Genomic DNA, 20,000 nt, shown 5'->3' on the forward strand with positions numbered 1-20,000 from the left:
GGTGTTCGTATGGACCGAGTGAGAGGCGGCCGGCAGAAATACAAGAGGAGAGTGGAGGCTGGACTGGGATTATATGTCAAAACCCCATACACACACCCTGTCAGCAACAGTGAGTATACACACACACACACACACACACACACTTATGCACTTATTCATTCATTTAGGAGTCATTTTTACAATCTATTTAAAACAAAATTTTAATGGTATTGTTTTTCCCGTCTCCTAGGAAACAAGGTCATCTCCCATTTGCTGATGACAGAGCCCGCCCCCCTGGCTGCCAGTCAGGACGATTCAACCAATGACAGCAGCCTGCGGACCCTGCTGACCCTGTGTGACCTGCTGAACAGGGAGCTGCTGCTCCTGATTGGCTGGGCCAAACACATCCCAGGTAAACACTGAGGCCGGACGACGGGTTCAGATCTCTGTCTGATCTGCTGACAGTGAGCGGGTCAGTCAGGACGCTGGAGAGTTCAAACCCTGGAGCACAGCCAGGAACACAGAACGCAAGGAAATATGGAAATGTGAAATGGATGTGATTTATCTCTGTTGATGGCATAAGATATTTAAGAACTGGGAAAAATGTGTTTTAAAAAAGAATGTTCAAAAGGAGATTAAACAGGTTTTGGGTATTAATTTTACTTTGGATCCAGCACTTTTCATACTGGGCATACTTCCTGATAATATGATGGATAGAGATTAAATTTCTTTATTGAGAATTCTGCTTTTAATAGCAAAAAAAAACAGTTACAGTTTCCTGGTTGAAGCCAGAACCCCCGAGCATAACGACAGGGTAAAAAATGTCTTTATCATGGAGAAAATACAGCTGAGAACAGACAGGTTTGCTGAAAGATGGTCAGCATTAATACAGGCAACGCCAGAACTTTAGTCACCTCTTTTATCCTATTCTTACTTTTATATATTTCATTGTATTTATTTTTATTTTTTATTTTTATTCCTATTACACTTGTTTTTGGTTTTTTCTTTCTTTCTCAGGTATAAGACAGACATGAAAGGAATATAAGTTAAAACAAGTGTGATTGTATATGCATCTCCTCCAAGTATGTTCTCTGTATTATGTGTGTTGAATAAAAAATCAGTTAAAAAAAAAACCCAAAACACTCTGCTGGAGAACTATAGAACTATAAAAGTGTGTTGTGATTCTGAGGGACGATGTTTTAGATCGCTGAAACATCAAAGAAGAAAAATACAACAATAAAATATTAAGTGGAGCCAGATTTTTCCTTTTAAGTGTGAAAAATCTGATCAGGATCAACCAGAGTCTACTGAAAACTTCAATCATGGCGCCTTGACTTACAAACAAGTCAATTTTTTCTGATTGACGCCTGCTTTGCCCCGCCCCCCCCCCCTCTCCAGGCTTCTCTGCGCTCTCATTGGTGGACCAGATGTCCCTGCTGCAGAGCGGCTGGATGGAGGCGCTGCTGGTGGGCGTGGCCTGGCGCTCCCAGTGCGCGGGGGAGGAGCTGGTGTTCGCCGGGAACCTGCGATTGGACGAGGCTCAGTGTCGCGCCGCGGGATTGGCTGATCTGTACGCGGCGCTGCGTCACCTGACCTGCAAGTACCAATCCATGAATCTGAGCCAGGAGGAGGTGGTGACGCTCAAGGCCATGGCTCTGGCTAACTCTGGTGGGTCCACACACACACACACACACACACACACACACGCTCACACACACACACACACACACACACACACACACACACACAGAGCAGCAAAACTGATGATGATTCACACTTTGGAAATAGAGGAGGGGGAAGAGTGTGTGTGTGTGTGTGTGTGTGTGTGGGGGGGGGGGGGGGGGGCAGGGGGTAGAAGAGGAGCATTTGTGCAGTAGATAAGGGGTCTGAACGTATTGATCCCAGAGGAGTGGTTATTGATATTGATTGGTGGCTGGGAGCTGAAGCAGGGAGACGGTCAGAGTATTGATTAGCTGAGTGGAGGCTTTCCAGCTCAGATGCTGCAGACTGGCCCCTGATTGGACGGATTTCACTCATTCTAGTTAGACTGAAACTGACCGGGGAAAATGTAATGAAAATGTAATAACTTTAAATTTTCACAAAGTCTTCATGAAACATTTTTGATCAGACATGTACAGAAACAGAGGGAAATGATGATGATGATGATGATGATGATGATGATTTCCTCTGACAGGGCTCCTTTAAATTCTTCAAAGGTTTAACATTTGAAATCTTGAAAGAGTATTTTTAATGCTAATGCTAGTGCTAACTGTCTAACTTGTTTTCGATGAGGAATGCTAACAATGCTAACAATGCTAACGCAGGGGAACAGCAGGAAAAGCCTGTGAAGGCTTCATCAGTAACGTGTCTGTGGCTGGATGGACGGAGCGGTGTTGAGTGATACTGTTGGATGTTGTTGCTGCAGTGCATGATGGGAGACTGATGGGTGCGTCCAGCTGAAGTCTGGCCAGTCTCCCACTGTCTGCGCCTCAGATCAATACACTGTATTGATAGACTGCTGCAGATCTATAGACTGTTAACTGTCTGTCTGCCTTGGAGGAAAGAGACACTCAAGGACATTTTATCAGTGTGTGTGTGTGTGTGTCTGTGTGTGTGTCTGTGTGTGTGTGTGTGTGTGTGTGTGTGTGTCTGTGTGTGTGTGTGTGTGTGTCTGTGTGTACAAACACCCAGAGGCTGACCTTGACCTTTTCATGCAGCCCACTTCGTCCACCGTCCCATACTTTCTCTCTCCCTCTCTCCCTCTCTCTCTGTTCAGCTGTTTCTCTCTCCCTCCCTCTCTCTCTCTCTCTCTCTCTCTGTCTGTCTCTCGCTCTCTCTCCCTCCCTCTCTCTCTCTCTCTCTTTCTCTCTCTCTCTCTCCCTCTCTTTCTCTCTCTCTCTCTCAATTCAATTCAATTCAATTCAATTCAGTGAGCTTTATTGGCATGACGTACATGAGCACATGTTGTCAAAGCATAGATTCAAACATAAATGAGATAGAAATAAAGTAAAATAAAAAGAAATAAACTGCATATTAAATATATAGATTCATCACATAGAATATTTCAGGGACAGTAACAACAATAACAGTGATGATTACAAAACCTTGTGCCTGTGCTTACTAAGCAAACGTAAAGAAGGGATTACAGAGTTGATGTGTTTCTTAGATTATGGCATGACACTCTCTCTCTCTCAATTCAATTTTAATTCAGTTTAAAATGATAACACATCTTGTACATGTTGCCAAAGCAAATAAATAAACAATGCAATGAATATACAATGCAGAAAACAAAATACAGTATGAAAAATGGCTGAGTTACATATTGTTTATATAAATAGGAAAACATCCATGGGAGTAATAATGAAATGTAAACATAAACACGTAAAAGAATTAAGTCAACCATCGTTTTCTCAATCAAACACTCTTCTCTTCCTCTCCAAATACAACTGGTAGTTTCATTTATTCTCTCTCTCTCTCTCTCTCTCTCTCTCTCTCTCTCTCTCTCTCTCTCAAATTCAAATTCAAAATGTTTTATTGACATTTGACATGAACGACAGTGTCAGCGTTACATGAGCAACAACAGCAATACAGTTTTGAGTCAAATAATTACAAACATATCCAGTGAAGAATGTATTTATGCAGAATTAAGTAAGAAAAAACACCAACAATATGTGAATAACTTCTAAAATCTACATCTACATTTGTAGTTTGATTTGTTAGGATCATATAAAGAAAAATATATTTCTATAATGAGGCGTTACACTGTGGGAAACACCGGGACAACAGACACACTGTAAAGTCCCACTAGAGTCACTCAGTGATTCTGTTCAGCGGCTCTTTGGGACGGACGGACCCGAGTCGTTCTTAGTGAGCCGTTCTTTTTATCGTTGTGCCCAAATTTCACATCCGCTCCGCTTTAGGTGAAGCGTGAGAACCAGCCAGTCACAAGAGGTAGACGTGTTTGGAAAAAAAAAATGAGCCGAACTCGAAAACACACAGCAGCAGAAATGTTCTTCAGATAATTGTTTATCTATCTGATTTGCACTAAAATCTGTTTTGCACAAACGTTCATTATACTTTGTTTTTTTATTGTGCCAATAAAACGTTTTCTAATATTAAGTGTTGCATGAATTGCATTCAAGGCAAGGCAAATTTATTTACATAACACATTTCATACAGAGGGAATCTGATCCAAATCTTACCCTATCATTATCCTGGTGATTATTTCGCAGATAAACCTCGCCCTAAAGCCCCGCCCCCTAAAAAGAAAAAAAGAAAAAAGGCTCTCGGAAAAGAACGGAGCCGTAAGATCCGGCTCCCTTCAAAGAGCCGTAATGCCCATCCATCACTCACCCCGTCCACTCCAAGCCTCCCTGCTGGACGTCTCTGAGTTTGTGTCTCCAGTACTAACCCCTCCCCTCTCTCTCCACCCACCCCCCCCCCCCCCCTCAGACGCCGACCCGGTGGACTGTCCCGACTCGGTGCAGCGGTTCCAGGACGGTCTCCACGAGGCGCTGCAGGAGTACGAGTCGTGGCAGCAGGACGCGCGGCGGGCCGGCCGGCTGCTGATGAGCCTTCCTCTGCTGCGGCAGACGGCCGGCCGGGCGGTGCAGGCTCTGCTCCGCCTGCACCGCCTGCGCCGCGTCCCGCTGCACAAGCTGCTGCTGGAGATGCTGGACGCCAAGGCCTGAGCGCCTGGGGCACAACATGGCCGCCGTCACTTACCCGCTTATCCCTGGCGTGTGATCGCTCTTTCAGAATTTTCAGGGTTCGACCAAATTTAGCGCTGGTATCCTTTAAATCTGACCGTTCTCTTGCCAAAAAAATAGTATTCAGTTTCCCGCAGAGTTTTCTTCTCATCAGGATGGAAAAGCCTCTGAAACATGTAGAGCATCATGGGACACTAAAACTCTCCACTGAAACCCAGGATGATGCTACTCATTTTCTATGATCAGTAGAATCAGTTCAGGTTCCCATACACAACCGGCGTAGTGTTGATCAATTCTACGATCAATATGGAATCAATCAAACTGCATCGTCACATCAGACTGGAGCGGAGGTTGTGGTTGAACTCCACCCGCCTGGTACTGCAGGCGGCAGAAAACAAACCTCCCCTATGGAGACGTTAGAAAGCCTGGAGTTCACTGCTGAGAGCTGAAACCACATCCTTCAAGACATGAATATGATGTACACACACACACACACACACACACACACACACACACACACACACACACACCACTATATACTATACTTGATGAACTGTATGTGGTTTTGGTTCTGTTCATAGTTGTTTTGAATGAATCCTAACTCTTCATATCCACGGATGCTGACTGAACCTGAACTAGTTTAGATTTATAATCTATTTTTGTAAAAAAAAAAAAAACAAAAAAAAAAACATTTGTGTGACGATGACTTTTCAGAGGATGATTGGCGTGTGAGTGTTGGTTTTATAAAATGCTTGGCGAGGATCAGCTGACAGCAGAGTCAACATGGCTGACACTTTAAAGATGAGCTGGTTACTATGGCAACACCCAGTCAGGGAGGGTGGAGCCAACATGGCGGACACTGAACTCTGATGGTCAACCCTAACCCCACAGCTCCGTGTTCCACAGTTTGACTGACGGCTGCTGTGTGTTTGTGTTTGTTTTAATGTTAATGATAAAAAAAAAAGAAAACTCTGAACAGTTTTCAATATCACAATTTTTTTATTTGATTAAATTTTGTTATTTTAGCCAGTTGTTTTGTCGCTAATCAACAGTATCACCCATCTACATTGTCCCGTAATGCTGTGCAGCACCGTTACCGTGACAACACTGATCCTACAGGAAATGACCACACAAAATACAGCGAACCGGTCAGAGACGTTCCAGCTGGGCTGATATTTTATCGGTTGCTGTGTCGCTTTATTCTTATGCACACTACTGCATGTTCACTGTATTGAATTTAAGTCAGGACAGATGTTTTGTTCACAACACCTGAGGTTATGGTGCTTAAAGTGCTTAATCTGCAACATTTTCATATAAATTTGGAATAAACAGCAGAAGAAGAAGAAGAACTGTGTAGTTAGCATGGGCAGCGAGAGCCGCCATGGCTGAACAGACAGAGAAGAGAGGAGAGAAACTCAAACTGCAGCAACAGAGAATCCAAGCTCCGCCCACACCGTGTGATCGGATGGATGTTAGACGGAGACCGCAATGGAGGAACATCAGGAAGTGGAGGATCAGCCCCCCCGCTCTCACCGCACAGCACATGGAGCCTCCTCAGGTGTTCCTGCTGTAGTGAACGTTCACACGGTTCACGTTACTGTGAGCGGTCTGCATGAAGCTGTGCTCGCCAAAGAAACCAGTCCAGTCCCAGTTCTCCCATAGCAACCGGTCGACCTGCCTTACAACAAGCTGTGATGTCAGAACATACTGTAGGTCAGGATGCCATCTATTTATTTATTTATTTATTTGTTGATTCATGTATTTATGTCTAATTTATTTCATGGAAAAGTCGACTGCTCTTACACTAGTTTGTATGTCGGTTAATTAAAGGCTTTTGGAATGAAACCTGAGTGTGTGTGTGTGCTTGATTTAAAAAGAAACAAAAAAAAAATCAAAGTTGGCTGGCATTAGTTGTTTGTTAATTTTATTTTTTTACAAAGACGGTGTTAGAAAAGCGGTCATACAGAAACATCTGATCACACACACACACACACACACACACACACACACACACGGTGCTCAGGTGGTATTCAGATAAGAATATGGAAAAACTCCTCAGGTGTTTCTTCACCACATTCTGAATGATACATTCACATAACATGATAATGATGTTAAATACTGAGCAACTGAAAAATAAAATGGACAAAACACAAAAAATTGACAATATTCAGACTATGAGCGGCAGAGGAGGTAGAAGAACACAAATTCCCTACTCAAGTAAAAGTGCAGATACTCATTTAAAAATATACTCTGGTAGAAGTTGAAGTATCATTTCAAATCCTTTACTCAAGTCAAAGTATAAAAGTACGTGGACTTAAATTTACTTAAAGTATAAAAGTAAAAGTCGTTCTCTAAAAAAGTCATTTCTAATGAACTAAACTGGTTTTCTGTTGAGCGTTCCTCTGAATCCCAGAAGATAAAGAGTCTGCAGCTCAGATCAGGAACCTGAACCCTAGCAGCTTAATTCACTAATGTTAATTCTCTCTCTCTCGTTGCTTCTCTCTCTCCCTTTCCTTCCTCTTTGGTGTCACTTTGCTAAACAAGCAGCCGATCACATCTGGCTCTTGATCAGCTGTTCCGGGATGGAAGCCGTCTGATGCTGAAAATAAAATTGTTTTAGAAAATCAGTTGATGATTTTCCGAGAGTAACGAGTCTGTTTTGAAAATGTAGTGAGTAGAAAGTACAGATTTTTCTTTTGAAATGTAGTGAGTGAAAGTAAAAAGTCTTCAGTGAAAGAAAAACTTGAGTAAAGTACAGATACTTGAAAATCTTACTTAAGTACAGTAATGAAGTATTTTTACTTTGTTACATCCCACCTCTGACGAGCGGACACAACAGCCCAGAGCCACATATGTCAGTTAGCAGAGTGCAGAACAGGCTGGACAGAGACCAGGGAGAGTCCACAAACATCCTAAAACTACATTCAAGTCTGAACTCTGACTTCCTTCGGGGAAATGCGGCGGATCGGTCCTTCAAGTCTGAATTCCAAGTGGGAAACTCCACAAAGTTTCTGAGCTGCAGCGGTCTATCTCAACATGGCGGCAAAACATTTTGTAGTTTTTAACATGTTTATAATCCTCAAAATACACTGAAGTGTGATTTTCAGACATCACATGACCTTAAATCTATCAACACCCCTGTGTGGAAAATGGAACATTATAAATCTGAAATGCTCTATGCTAACTAGCTAGCTAATGTTGGCAAATATCACTGAGCACGTTTACATGGACTGCAATATTCCGATATTAACCCGATTAAGACAATACTCTGAAGAAGACACTGCCATGTAAACAGCATTTTCTGATTAGCTTAACCCGAATAAGGTCATAGTCGGAGTAAGCAATAGTCGAATTAAGACGTGTGGAGTATTCTGATCTTATTTGTATTATTGAAGTGCGTTGTAGAGATGTAAACACCTTAATCACACTGTGGCGTCCTGTCGGAGTTTTCACAGCATTTTGCGACACGTACAGAAGAAAAGACGAACAAGAAGTCCCAACATTTTGTCCCTAAATCGGCAGCAACATGACAGAAAGGCTTTCAGGTTCAATTTCGGAGGGAAACTCGGACGCAGGACGTCATGTGGGCGTGTCTCCAGTCATTAACTCTGCTCTGTAGCATGTAAACGGGAATATGAATGGAATATTCTATAAGCAACTCATGTAAACACCTTAATCGAAATATTGTCTTATTTAGAATAAGGTCAATAGTCGGAGTATTGCAGTCCATGTAAACGTAGTCAGTGACATCAGATCAGCTGTAGCACAGGGAACAGGACTTTGCCGAACTGGACCGCTGGACCTTAAGGAGGCTGGAAACCCGCCGCCTGGGAACTCACGACTTCCGAACTGGAATGAAAGGCAGCATTAAGGCGCGGCCGCACCAGCACAAACACAAAGTCACTTTACTCATAAAGGACGACTAAAAATAAACGCTTCTGGTTGCGAATCAATTTCGCACTTTGCCTTCATGCGGAGTTCAAATTTGGTGAACTTTGACCTGCAAATTTGTGGAGCCGGCCAATAGAAACAGTTGTTTGGCCGCGTTGACCTGAGGATCCAACATGGAGGAATCCATATTATATAATACAGACGGGACATTCATGGTTTTCCTGTTGTAGCTTACAGCTAACGTTAGCGTGCTCAACACATAGCATAGCATCAGAGTCGATTGACTGCAGTTTAGATGTTAGCTTGCTAACCACATAGTAAAGAATCGGAGTGGCAGGCAGCAGCTGATAAACAATGAATAAATATTGAAGCAGGTTGTTCACACAGTGTCATTTATTGTAGAAACCATGGTAGTTATATTCTAGCGATCTCCTCTGCTACAGGTTTGAAATGCCGTCCGACACGAAGCAGAACGTCTCGTCCTTTTCAGTTGCGATGAACGAAGAGAAAACGTTGGCTGAACCCAGGCGTTGACTCCTTCATCTGGCTCTGAACAGCCACTTTACAGATTACAGGTCAGTTACACCACTAGGAGACAGACATATATACACATGGAGGTTTTTTAATGATGAAAACTGCTACATCTATGACAAAACTTGTGATAATTGAAATGAAAATAAAAATGAAACGAAGAAGAAGAAAACTGTGATTTAGCAAGAAGTTGGTGAACTTTATGGTCCAAACTACAGCAGGTAGCATGTTTTGGACTTTGCATTTATAACCACAGTAATCAGTACAGTGGAAAACATAAAACGTAAATTAATTCAATATTAAACCAGTGTCAGTCAAAAGGAGAACAGTGTCAAGGTTACAAAGGCTGCATTCACACAGGGACAGGTCTGCGTTTTCACTCTTGGCGGCACAAACTAAAACTGAATAACTGAATCCCACTGACTTTGGAATGATCCCGCCCAGCGTTATGTCCCGCCCCCCAACGTCCTGTTTCAACAGGAAATACATCACATTACGGAAAGCGAGACGCTCTCAGAAGCCCGTTTCATTGAGACTTTAAAGTGAGAGAGAAGGTGGGATCTGACGTCAGGAAGCCAGATGTGTGTAAAGGAGTTAAAAGCAGATGTTTGACCTGGAGGTTTTTTTTTTTAGAAGCCAGATGAATCAGTTAGTCAGATGGTAGAGCTGCGTCATTCTGGATAAAATGCTAATAATGATAATAATGATTTTTCTAGACAGTGTGACCTGGTTATCTGACTCGGCACCGCTGGCATCGCACATCAACATTTTGACTCTTTTCAACAACAGCGGGTGGAAATTTTCAATACTGCTGAAATTTTGCAGAAACTAAAATCATGATTATGTAATTGATAACTGTGAAAATGAATTATAGGTAACACTTTATAATAACCATCATTAATAAATGGTAATTATTAGTAATGCTATAATTTATGTTATTTTATCATTACTTTATAAATATATAAAATCATTTGTTTATAAATTATATATTGTATCATAGCTAAGAGACGGTAAAAAGGGTAAAAAGCTATGATACAATATATAATTTATAAACAAATGATTTTATATTACACAAACTAATGATAAAATAACAAATTATAGCATTACTAATAATTAGTAAACATTATTAATGATCATTTCATTGTTTGTTAACAGTAAAATAACTATTAACTAAAGTTTAATTAACTATCAATTTACCATTTATTAATGATATAAGTGTAACCGAATTATATGCAACTTCTTTTGAATAATTAGTAAAATTAAACATGGATATTGGTTCTACTGGATCAGCTATAATAGCTATAGCTAGCAGTTGATTATCATTATAAACAATTTCATGGTGACTTTCTGTTATCTGGCTAGCTGAATAATTCTGGTTCTTGAAACTCCTCCAGAGACACAAGGCACTTCTACTCTTCCGGTGCAGCAGAGACCAGCAGGCGGCTCCCCCCCGCACCATTCTGCGTTCCCGATCCAAGCTGACACGACGCAGGGAGGGACGCAAAATGGCCTCCGCAAAGTGGGAGCTACAGCTGTGGAGAGGATCCGACCTCCTGGAGCCAATCACAGAACAGCAGCACACCTCCAGCCAGTTACTGTTTAGAAACAAACAGCACCGGTCTTCCTTCAGAGACAAACACGAGTCTCTCTGGAGTCTCTCCAACAGCTCCGCATCCAAATCCACTTTGGTTTTGCTTCGTGGAGAAATGCTGCAAAATTTGGTGAAGGTAAACTCGCTCACCACCAGTTTTTGTCGTGAGTGCAATTTTTATTTTTCATTAGTTTCCATGTTCATTGCTGTGTTGAGAGTTTCATGACCCTGGCTGTGCGTTCAGACTGAGCGGCTCGGTCGATGACAGGTTGTGGGCGGGGCCAGAGGCTCTGATCACATCTGTGTAGCGGTCTGACGCTTCAGTGTTAGACAGGCAATTCATGTACTCGCTGCTTTTCGTACTGCCTTTCATAACGTTATATCGTTTTGATGAGATAATATCGCTAGCTTGTGCTAATTAGGCAGCATTACTTGAAAATAAACAGGAAAAATCTAACACAGAGCTTCCCATCGACTCCGATTATGGATCAACCTTTCGTTTCTTCCTGTCGTCTTTCACGTAAACGTTGTAGAGAACTGGGAAGCTTTGAATGGCTGGAATCAACTTCTCCACATTGATCATGAAACTAAATCACATCAGTAGGTAAACGAGGAAGCGTCGACACATTTCCCCGGTCGCTGAGCTCGGGAACGAATGATTTCTCTCAGTGTGAACGCACACCCAGGCCTCTGAAACCTGCTGAAAGCTTCGTAGAATTTCAGAAATACACGGGCATCAGTGAGAAAATAAGGATTATTTTCCTCATTCCAGAAAAATGAACTTTTTCCGGCAGGATCATCACACTGTGATGAATACGAAAGAATATAAAAGACCCTTTTGTGGCATACCATGGCAGTCTTCTTTACATGTAAGACAGCTGCCACAGAACTACAGTCCTTACCAAGCTAATGTCATGTTGTGTTGTGGACAGTGTATGGAGGATGTTCAAACGTTTTTTCTTCTCCATATTCACACCTTCCTGAGTTTTTATGTGCCATGAAGTTCATTTCCATAACAAAAGCTATATCTAAAAAGTTCTTCCATCTCAACTGGACCGTCCAAATGTCCAGTCGGGAATGTTTATTTGAATGGGAATTTCTTTTCTCTGCATCTCTGCGTATTGAATGGTAAAGCGTTGGTCACAGTGACAGCAGGTCTACAGATCAGTGGAAGACTGTCAGAGAGGAAGAGACAGCAGCAGGATGCTTAAAATCAGGGCTGGAAATTTACTGATTTGCTGTCTGGACACAACAGCTGGTAAATCCCAAAAACCACCAGCCACTTTATCTATTTTCCCAGCCAACTAATGTTTAGAGTAGAAAAGGACTCTGTTAAACTGGCTGGTGGAGCGGACAAAACCTACTAGCAAGAGCCAAAAGTTACCAGCATTTGGTCTGGTAGTAATTTCCCCTGTAAGTGGTAACAACAGCTAAGTCCTGATTTACGCCTTAGAAAAATACAAAAAACTGTACGACTCAAGTTACAATCCTTAGTAACAACTGAATAGTTAGTGAAGGCATTCGGCTGCTTTAAAAGAGACGAGGTTACAGACTTATGCTAACGGTTTGTTTTGCTCCTGAAATACAAATTTCATTTACCAATCTGACATTTTAGCGAACGCGTCAACTGAACAGGTGGCTTATTCCAGTCAGCAAGCTGGAGCATGTGGTAACCACGGCGACAGAGCTCTATTTGATCGTTAATTGGCTACTCAATAATAACCCAATCGTCTCAGGGCCGCATGAACGACTGCTGCTGCAGCCCAAAGTAATAAACTGCCAGTGAGAAACTAACTAGCAGCCAAAGGCCTTTAAGTCCTGACTCAGGAAAACAAGACCTGCAGCTGCTGCCACTCACTGCTGACATGTTGTAAAGATGCAAAGTTTTTATTAGCACTCAAACTTAGCAAGATCAATACTGTCTGTTCCAGTGTGCCTGAGATTAACAGTTCAGTGGAAATGTAAAAAAGAAGAACGTAGAATTCTAAATCTTTACACTTAGCTGTTAGATTCCCCAGTGGTTTAAACTGGATAAATGCAGGAATGGCTGCAGATTGGAGTCGTGACATCAATGAAGCGCTTCTCTTCGCACACGCTCAGTCAGACCCCCGGCCGGCCCGCCAGCCGATCAGAAGCTGGTCTCGTTCATAGGAGGTTTGGGGCTGGTGGGCGGGCCGGCGGCGGCGGGGCCGTCCGGATTGGCCGGGCTCTCGGGGGAAGGCGGGACGTCGGCGGCAGACGACCCGGTCCCGCGGCGAGGAGAGACCGGCGTCTGCGACCGGGTCGGGCTGACAACCGCGGGGGCGGGGCTTAACGGGGACGCGGGCGCGGCCCTGCGGTGCGAGGAAGACGAGGACGAGGACAACGACGACGACGAAGACGAAGGCGTTCCGACGGTGAGGCGTCCGCTAGAGAACGCCGGGGCCGTTCTGAGGCCTAATCTGGCCTCTAATTCGCTACACACCGCTAGGCTCCGCCTCCCGCCCTCTGGCCCCGCCGCCGCCGCCTCCGAACCCTTGGCCAGCTCCTGGCAGCGCTCCACGAAGCTTCCCCTCCGAACCGACCCCGTCCCGTCCCTCTCTCTCTCTCTGTCCAGGTTTCTAGAGGGGCGGGGGCTGCCACTGTGAGCGAGGGCGGCCTGGCTGAGGACCTGAGTGAGACCGGGACCGGGACTAGGACCGGGGTTAGAGCTGTGGCAGTAGGCGGCGCCCAGGCCGGCGGGGGGCGGCGGTCCGGCCCCAGGCCCGGCCGAGAGGCCCGGGTCCCGGAGAGGTTTGGCGAGGGGGACCGGGGGCGGAGCCTGTCGCGGGAGGCTACCGCACATGGAAGCCCCTCTGCCTCCTCCGCCGTGGAGACGCTCCGTCCTGAAGGTTTCACTCAGCTGGGAGAGCAGGCTGGGGAGGAGAAAGAGGGAATAAGGTGCATTTTACCATCAATAAATCATCATGACATTAATGTAGAGTCATCAGCATAATGACAGTAAACATCCTCCATAGTTTCTCCTCCACCTGGTGGATCTGGAGGGAAATCTGCTGGATCGCTTTACTGCTGGAGTGAGATAGAGGAGAACGATCAGCTCCACCAGGCTCTCCTCTGTTTACAGGCATTAGAGGAATATTAATTGGACAAGACATACTGATGGTTAAAAATGATAAACGGAGCAACTTTAATGCTGATGTGTTGCATTACAAAATAATTTTGTCAATCTAAAACTTACTAAAAGAGAGCGAGAGAGAGAGAGAGAGAGAGAGAGAGAGAGAGAGAGAGAGAGAGAGAGAGAGAGAGAGTGAGTGTGTGTGTGTACCTGCAGGTGGAGGCTCTGGGTGTGGTATCAGATTGTGTGTGTGTGTGTGTGTGTATGTGTGTGTGTGTGTGTGTGTGTGTGTGTGTGTGTGTGTGTGTGTGTGTGTGTGTGTGTGTGTGTATGTACCTGCAGGTGGAGGCTCTGTGTGTGTGTGTGTGTGTGTGTGTGTGTGTACCTGCAGGTGGAGGCTCTGGGTGTGTGTGTGTGTGTGTGTGTGTGTGTGTGTGTACCTGCAGGTGGAGGCTCTGGGTGTGTGTGTGTGTGTGTGTGTGTGTGTGTGTGTGTGTGTGTGTACCTGCAGGTGGAGGCTCTGGGTGTGCTGTCAGGTGTTCTGGTTAAAGCCAAGTCACACTGGTCCAGCAGCTCCAGAAGCTCCTCCTCCGTCGGCCCGCCCAGCGCTGCCAGACAACCAATCACAACAGCACACATCAGACACCGACTGAGGCAACAACCAATCAGAGCATGTCGACCTCTAATGAACAATAAAGTTTTGTTTTTCAAGAGTCAGATATCAACCTCTAATTAGCAATTACGTTTTGGTTTTTTTTTTAAGAATCTGATGTCAGGCTCTAGTTAACAATTAAATTTTTTTTTTCTCCAAGAATCTGATGTCAACCTCTACCGAACAATAAAGTTATGCACCTCTGATGTCGACCTTCCCGGCGATCTCCATGGCGGTGGTCAGGTCCCACATCTGGATGCTGCCGTTGCCGTGGCCGCTGAACAGGTAGCGCCGCGGCCGCGAGCCGATCCGGCTCGAACCCTCGCACTCATGGACCATGAAGGACGTGATGGAGGTCCCATCCACCGAGCGCACCTCACACACCCTACACACACACACACACACACACACACACACACACACACACACACACACACACACACACACACACACACGGCTTAATCCCACTCGTGCTCTCACCTACACTACAGTCAAAAAGTGGCCGAGCGGCAGAGAAACTCTCTCTCTCTTTCCCACTGAGCAAAAGACGTGATTTCAACGTCTCCTCTATGCTTTAGCTCTCATACAGCCCAGGATCATTACGGCTAGATAGATATAGATAGATTTATTTGACAAAAATTGAAAAAACATACATGATAGGCTGATCATGATAACAGTCCCCATATAAGATTTTTTTAAATTGTCGAGGATTAAAGTACATAAAAAGCCCGAGGGCTTGTTTCCACTGTGGTCCTCTTTCACAGCACAAGATGGCAGATTGAATAAGAAAGTGTCAAGCAAGAATGACATTTTGCTAAAATAAAACAATGAAACAGTGAAAACAATCAGAAAAACAAATAAAACAAAACAATAAAACAAATAAAACAAACAGTAAATCATGCAAACATTTATGAATCTACCAATTATTTAACAGCCATTTCTTGAGACTTAATTTAAAACACCTCTCAACCAGAGTTAGCTTAAGGGAGGCTATACATCAGCTATGTATAGACCTATTTTAGACCAAGCAGTAAATACATTATTACAATGAATAAACATCTGTAAATACCAAAAATATGCACCAGAGAAGTCCTGTAGACTAGCCTACAAGATAATATCACAAGAAGTAATTTCAACATTGCGTCTATGCGTAGCTCTCATATAGTCCAGGATAATATTGTCTATGTATAGACATCTAATAAACTTTCACTTTTCAACCCCATTTAAACTTAATTTAGCCTAGACGGCTATGGGCCATTCAGACGTGTTGTAAACGTCTAATCAACGTAAAATTGCTTAGTGGGTTATTTCTCTAATACACAAGAGTGTGCGCGCACACGCACACACACACACACACGCACACACACACACACACACACACTCTCTCTCTGTCTCACCTCTTTCCATTGGAGGACAGTCGGACGTAGAGTTTATCGGTGTCTGGTACGACTCTCTGGATAAACACCTGCTGCTCGTCTCTCTCTCCATATGGTCCTGACACAGGTAAAACACAGTTACTGCTGGATCTGACCTCTGACCCCTAACTCCTTACCTAACCCCTTAAAGTGTGTGTGTGTGTGTGTGTGTGTGTGTGTGTGTGTTACCGATCTCCGTCCCGGCGCTGCAGCCTCCGTGTCCGTCCACATCGTCCAGGGAGAGGATCTTGAAGGAGGTGAGCGGAGTGGATCCAGGCTGGGTGGAGATCATCCCTCTGAACCGAGTCACCGTCCAGGTGCGCACGTGGTTGTTGTCCGCACACACTGACACACACACACACACACACACACACACACACACACACACAAACAAACACACAAACAAACAATAAGTAAACACACAGTCCAGATCAGTGTTACAGTGTACGGTGTTCCAACACATTTTCCATTTAAAAATGTATTCTAAACCAGAGGTTCTCAATTGTTTTTCAGCCAAGGACCCCTTACAAGATAGAGAATATACCGGGGGACCCCCTCATTCTGATTTGTGATTTTAGGCTATATAAATAAAAATTGACCTGACATGACATGTATGTCCCTTGGAATAATCTGACATAGCCTATTTTTTACACTTCTATAGTCTTAGTTATGTGAAAGAACAACACAAGAGAAATGTATTCGAAATATATTAGATATGTATTAAAGGGTAACTTCGGTATTTTTCAAATGAACCGTCAGTGTACGTCCACTAAAAGAGCTTGTTTTGTTTTTGCCACTGACAGGCTCACATTGTTATTATAAGTGTCTGACAACATTATGGAAAGGACCCTACAGAGAAATTAAACGTTTTTCTTTACCTTTCGCTTGATCCGGTCTGTGTGTAACCAAGTCTCGCTCAAGTCTCGCGAGAGTTGAGTTGTTGCAAGAAGTTAGATTAGAGCGTAATCTATGAACTATTTTAGATTTAAAAAATAAAATATTATTCATTGAACTATGAAGCCTTTTGTAAAAAAAAAGAAAATAATAATAATAATAAAATAACTTTTTTTTATATCATGATAATTTAAATGAATGAATCTGAAAACTTTTCACGGACCCCCCTGGCAGAGTGCCACGGACCCCTGGGGGTCCCCGGACCCCACTTTGAGAACCACTGTTCTAAACTACAATTTCTTCACTGGATTTGAAGGTTTTGGTCAATGTTCAGTGGACAGAAAAACGTGGCAACAGGGGAACAGGGCTTTAGCTCCTAAAAGTGGATCATCGTCTGCCATTTGGAGATAATTGGGTTTTAAACCGGTATGTATGTGTGTTACTTGTACATGTACCTGATACAAGGTTATTATAGTTTTGCATTTTTCATTAGTTTTTATTTTTATTTCGTTTTGACATTTTCGTTTCAATTTCAGTTTAGTTTTAATTAGTTTTTAAAGCGGGTTTGCTAGTTTAATTTAGTTTGTATTTTTTGGAAATGCTTAGTTTTAGTTTAGTTTTTATTATTTTCAGTGTTAGTTTTAGTCTTTTTTGTAATATGGGGTATTTGTCAGGGGCGAGATTCAAATTTTTTTTCTATAATTTTAGTTTATTTTAGTTTTGTAAACACACAATACAGTTTCAGTTAGTTATCGTTTTTTTGTAAAGCCTCGTTTTTATTTTTATTTCAGTTAACGAAAATGTTTTTTCACATCTAGTTTTCGTTATTTCGTTAGTTTTCGTTAACGAGAATAACCTTGACCTGATGTGATTATTTTAGATTTACACGTACCCGATATGAGGTGTTTTTCGGACAGCATGATCTTGGTGACGGGGCTGCGGTGGACGGAGAAGGTCTGGAAGAGCTGCGGTCCGGAGCCGACGGTCTCTGGGTGCTGAACGATGACCCGCACCGTCCCAGAACTGGTCCCATACGCAATCTCTATCCAGTTCCCACTGTCACCTGCGGAGCAGCACAACTACACTTCAGCGGGTGGCTCGTATGGGTTACTTCTGTAGTCGCATTAGTTTTGGGCGTGAAGTAGACGCTGAGGGCAGTGGTAGTAATAGTAGTGGTAGTAGTAGTACTGGCAGAAGTAGTACTACTAGTAGCAGTAGAAGTAGTAGTAGCAGTAGTGTTGGTAGTAGTAATAGTGATAGTAGCCACACTAGATTTTGGCACAAGGTAGACACTGAGGGCACTGATGGGATTACATTATAATACTCAGTCGTAGTAGCAGTAGCATAAGTAGTAGCGGTACTGGCAGTAGCAGTACTAGTAGTAGTAGTAGTAGTGGTAGTAGTAGTGGTAGTGGTAGTAGTAGTGGTAGTAGTAGTAGTAGCAGTAGTAGTAGTAATAGTCGTACTAGGTTTGGGAGTGAGGTAGACACTGAGGGCATTGATGGGATTACATTATAATAGTAGTAGTAGCAGTAGCATAAGTAGTAGTGGTACTGGCAGTAGTAGTACTAGTAGTAGTAGTAGTAGTGGTAGTAGTGGTAGTAGCAGTAGTAGTAGTATTGTAATAGACGTACTAGTTTTGGGAGTGAGGTAGACACTGAGGGCAGTGATGGCGTCTTCAGTCGGGTCTCTGTACAGCTCCGTCACCAGCAGATCATTATCCTTCATCCTCAGAGGAAACTTCTGCACATCTGGACGGACAAACAGGGACGAGTTAATATGGAGTCTGTACAGAGGACTAGTCAATCCAGTCTGTACAGAGGACTAGTCAATCCAGTCTGTACAGAGGACTAGTCAATCCACAGTCTGTACAGAGGACTAGTCAATCCACAGTCTATACAGAGGACTAGTCAATCCAGTCTGTACAGAGAGGACTAGTCAATCCACAGTCTGTACAGAGGACTAGTCAATCCACAGTCTATACAGAGGACTAGTCAATCCAGTCTGTACAGAGAGGACTAGTCAATCCAGTCTGTACAGAGGACTAGTCAATCCACAGTCTGTACAGAGGACTAGTCAATCCAGTCTGTACAGAGGACTAGTCAATCCACAGTCTGTACGGAGGACTAGTCAATCCAGTCTGTACAGAGGACTAGTCAATCCACAGTCTATACAGAGAGGAACAGTCAATTCATAGTCTATGTAGTGAGACTTTTACAACAAGTTGCCCTATCCTTTTCAACTTTAATGATAATAAACTTATAATAATTATCTCAATTATCACAATACAGCCTACAGGCCTACATAAAAGACACAAAAAAGGCAGACAGAAATTTAAAACAGGCATAGGACAAATACAGCAAGAATCAAACAACAGTTAAACTATCACAACCTGTCAGTGATGCTGAGACACCAGAACAGCTCTGTGCCCAGCAGAAGAGCACAGCAGCATGTATACTGAACCTGCAGGTCTGTGATCTAGATATGAAATAAATGAGATATACAGTAGATCCACATACAGTAGATCCATATACAGTCTGTCTCACCGATATAGTAGATGGATCCGTTGTTGCAGCCCAGGATCAGGAAGGAGCCGGCTGTGTCGTAACTGTTGATAGGAACCACATCCTGGTTCTATGAGAGACAGCAGAGAACACATATTCTACTTTTCTACTTGAGTCAGTAGGTATCATCTGGACACGTCTCTCTGTGTGCTACTTCCAGAGGTGTCACCGAGTCAACTTTGCTCGTGTCCCAAGTCAGTCTCAAGTCTTGAGGCACAAGTCTCAAGTCAAGTCTCAAGTCTAAATGTAGATCACCAAGTCAAGTCAAGTCAGAACAAATCAAGAGTCCAGTATCAATTTAATATCTTAAAGAAAACTAAATATCTAGGACTTTTCAATGCAATATGGTTTTAATAGGATAAAAACTTGGTAAGAGCATCATGAGTTTGATTTCTATAATCAGTTTCAACTTCAATAAATTCAATCATTCCATACAAATTCAGAAAACAGAATTTAAATTCAGTCGTCTGCTGGAACAAATCTCATCACTTTCAATCTGAGTCATTTACACAAACACAAGATCTCAAGTCAAGACTTTAGAAACCTTTTCAAGTCCAAGTCCAAGCACATTCTGCACATATTTCTGTTCATCTTCTCCCTCCATCTGTAATCCTGATCATGTGAGTATCTCACAATGGATATTTGCAGATCTGGACTCGTTTCTCTTGTCTAGACACCGA

At 43.2% G+C, this 20,000-nt stretch overlaps 2 protein-coding genes across 2 annotated transcripts in view; one reads left to right on the forward strand and one right to left on the reverse strand.

Annotated features, from left to right (window-relative positions):
• The window catches only part of esrrd (estrogen-related receptor delta), a 10,406-nt gene extending 5,736 nt beyond the window's left edge, over nt 1-4,670 (forward strand). Inside the window, exons 3-6 of the mRNA XM_071513061.1 lie at nt 2-109; nt 230-391; nt 1,378-1,647; nt 4,432-4,670. Coding sequence (XP_071369162.1) covers nt 2-109; nt 230-391; nt 1,378-1,647; nt 4,432-4,670 — 779 coding nt within the window. The remainder of the gene's footprint in view (nt 1; nt 110-229; nt 392-1,377; nt 1,648-4,431) is intronic.
• Nucleotides 4,671-10,259: 5,589 nt separating this feature from the next.
• The window catches only part of shkbp1 (SH3KBP1 binding protein 1), a 16,849-nt gene continuing 7,108 nt past the window's right edge, over nt 10,260-20,000 (reverse strand). Inside the window, exons 10-17 of the mRNA XM_071513065.1 lie at nt 19,303-19,390; nt 18,391-18,507; nt 17,649-17,819; nt 16,052-16,207; nt 15,845-15,941; nt 14,648-14,832; nt 14,301-14,403; nt 10,260-13,595 (exon numbers count right to left, since the gene is read on the reverse strand). Coding sequence (XP_071369166.1) covers nt 12,830-13,595; nt 14,301-14,403; nt 14,648-14,832; nt 15,845-15,941; nt 16,052-16,207; nt 17,649-17,819; nt 18,391-18,507; nt 19,303-19,390 — 1,683 coding nt within the window. The 3' untranslated portion in view covers nt 10,260-12,829. The remainder of the gene's footprint in view (nt 13,596-14,300; nt 14,404-14,647; nt 14,833-15,844; nt 15,942-16,051; nt 16,208-17,648; nt 17,820-18,390; nt 18,508-19,302; nt 19,391-20,000) is intronic.

This window comes from Centroberyx affinis, unplaced genomic scaffold, assembly GCF_046629955.1.
Source record: "Centroberyx affinis isolate AG114_WGS23_722 - 3 ecotype Tasmania unplaced genomic scaffold, CSIRO-AGI_Caff_v1 ptg006738l_1, whole genome shotgun sequence".
In the NCBI taxonomy this organism is placed as follows: Eukaryota; Metazoa; Chordata; class Actinopteri; order Beryciformes; family Berycidae; genus Centroberyx; species Centroberyx affinis.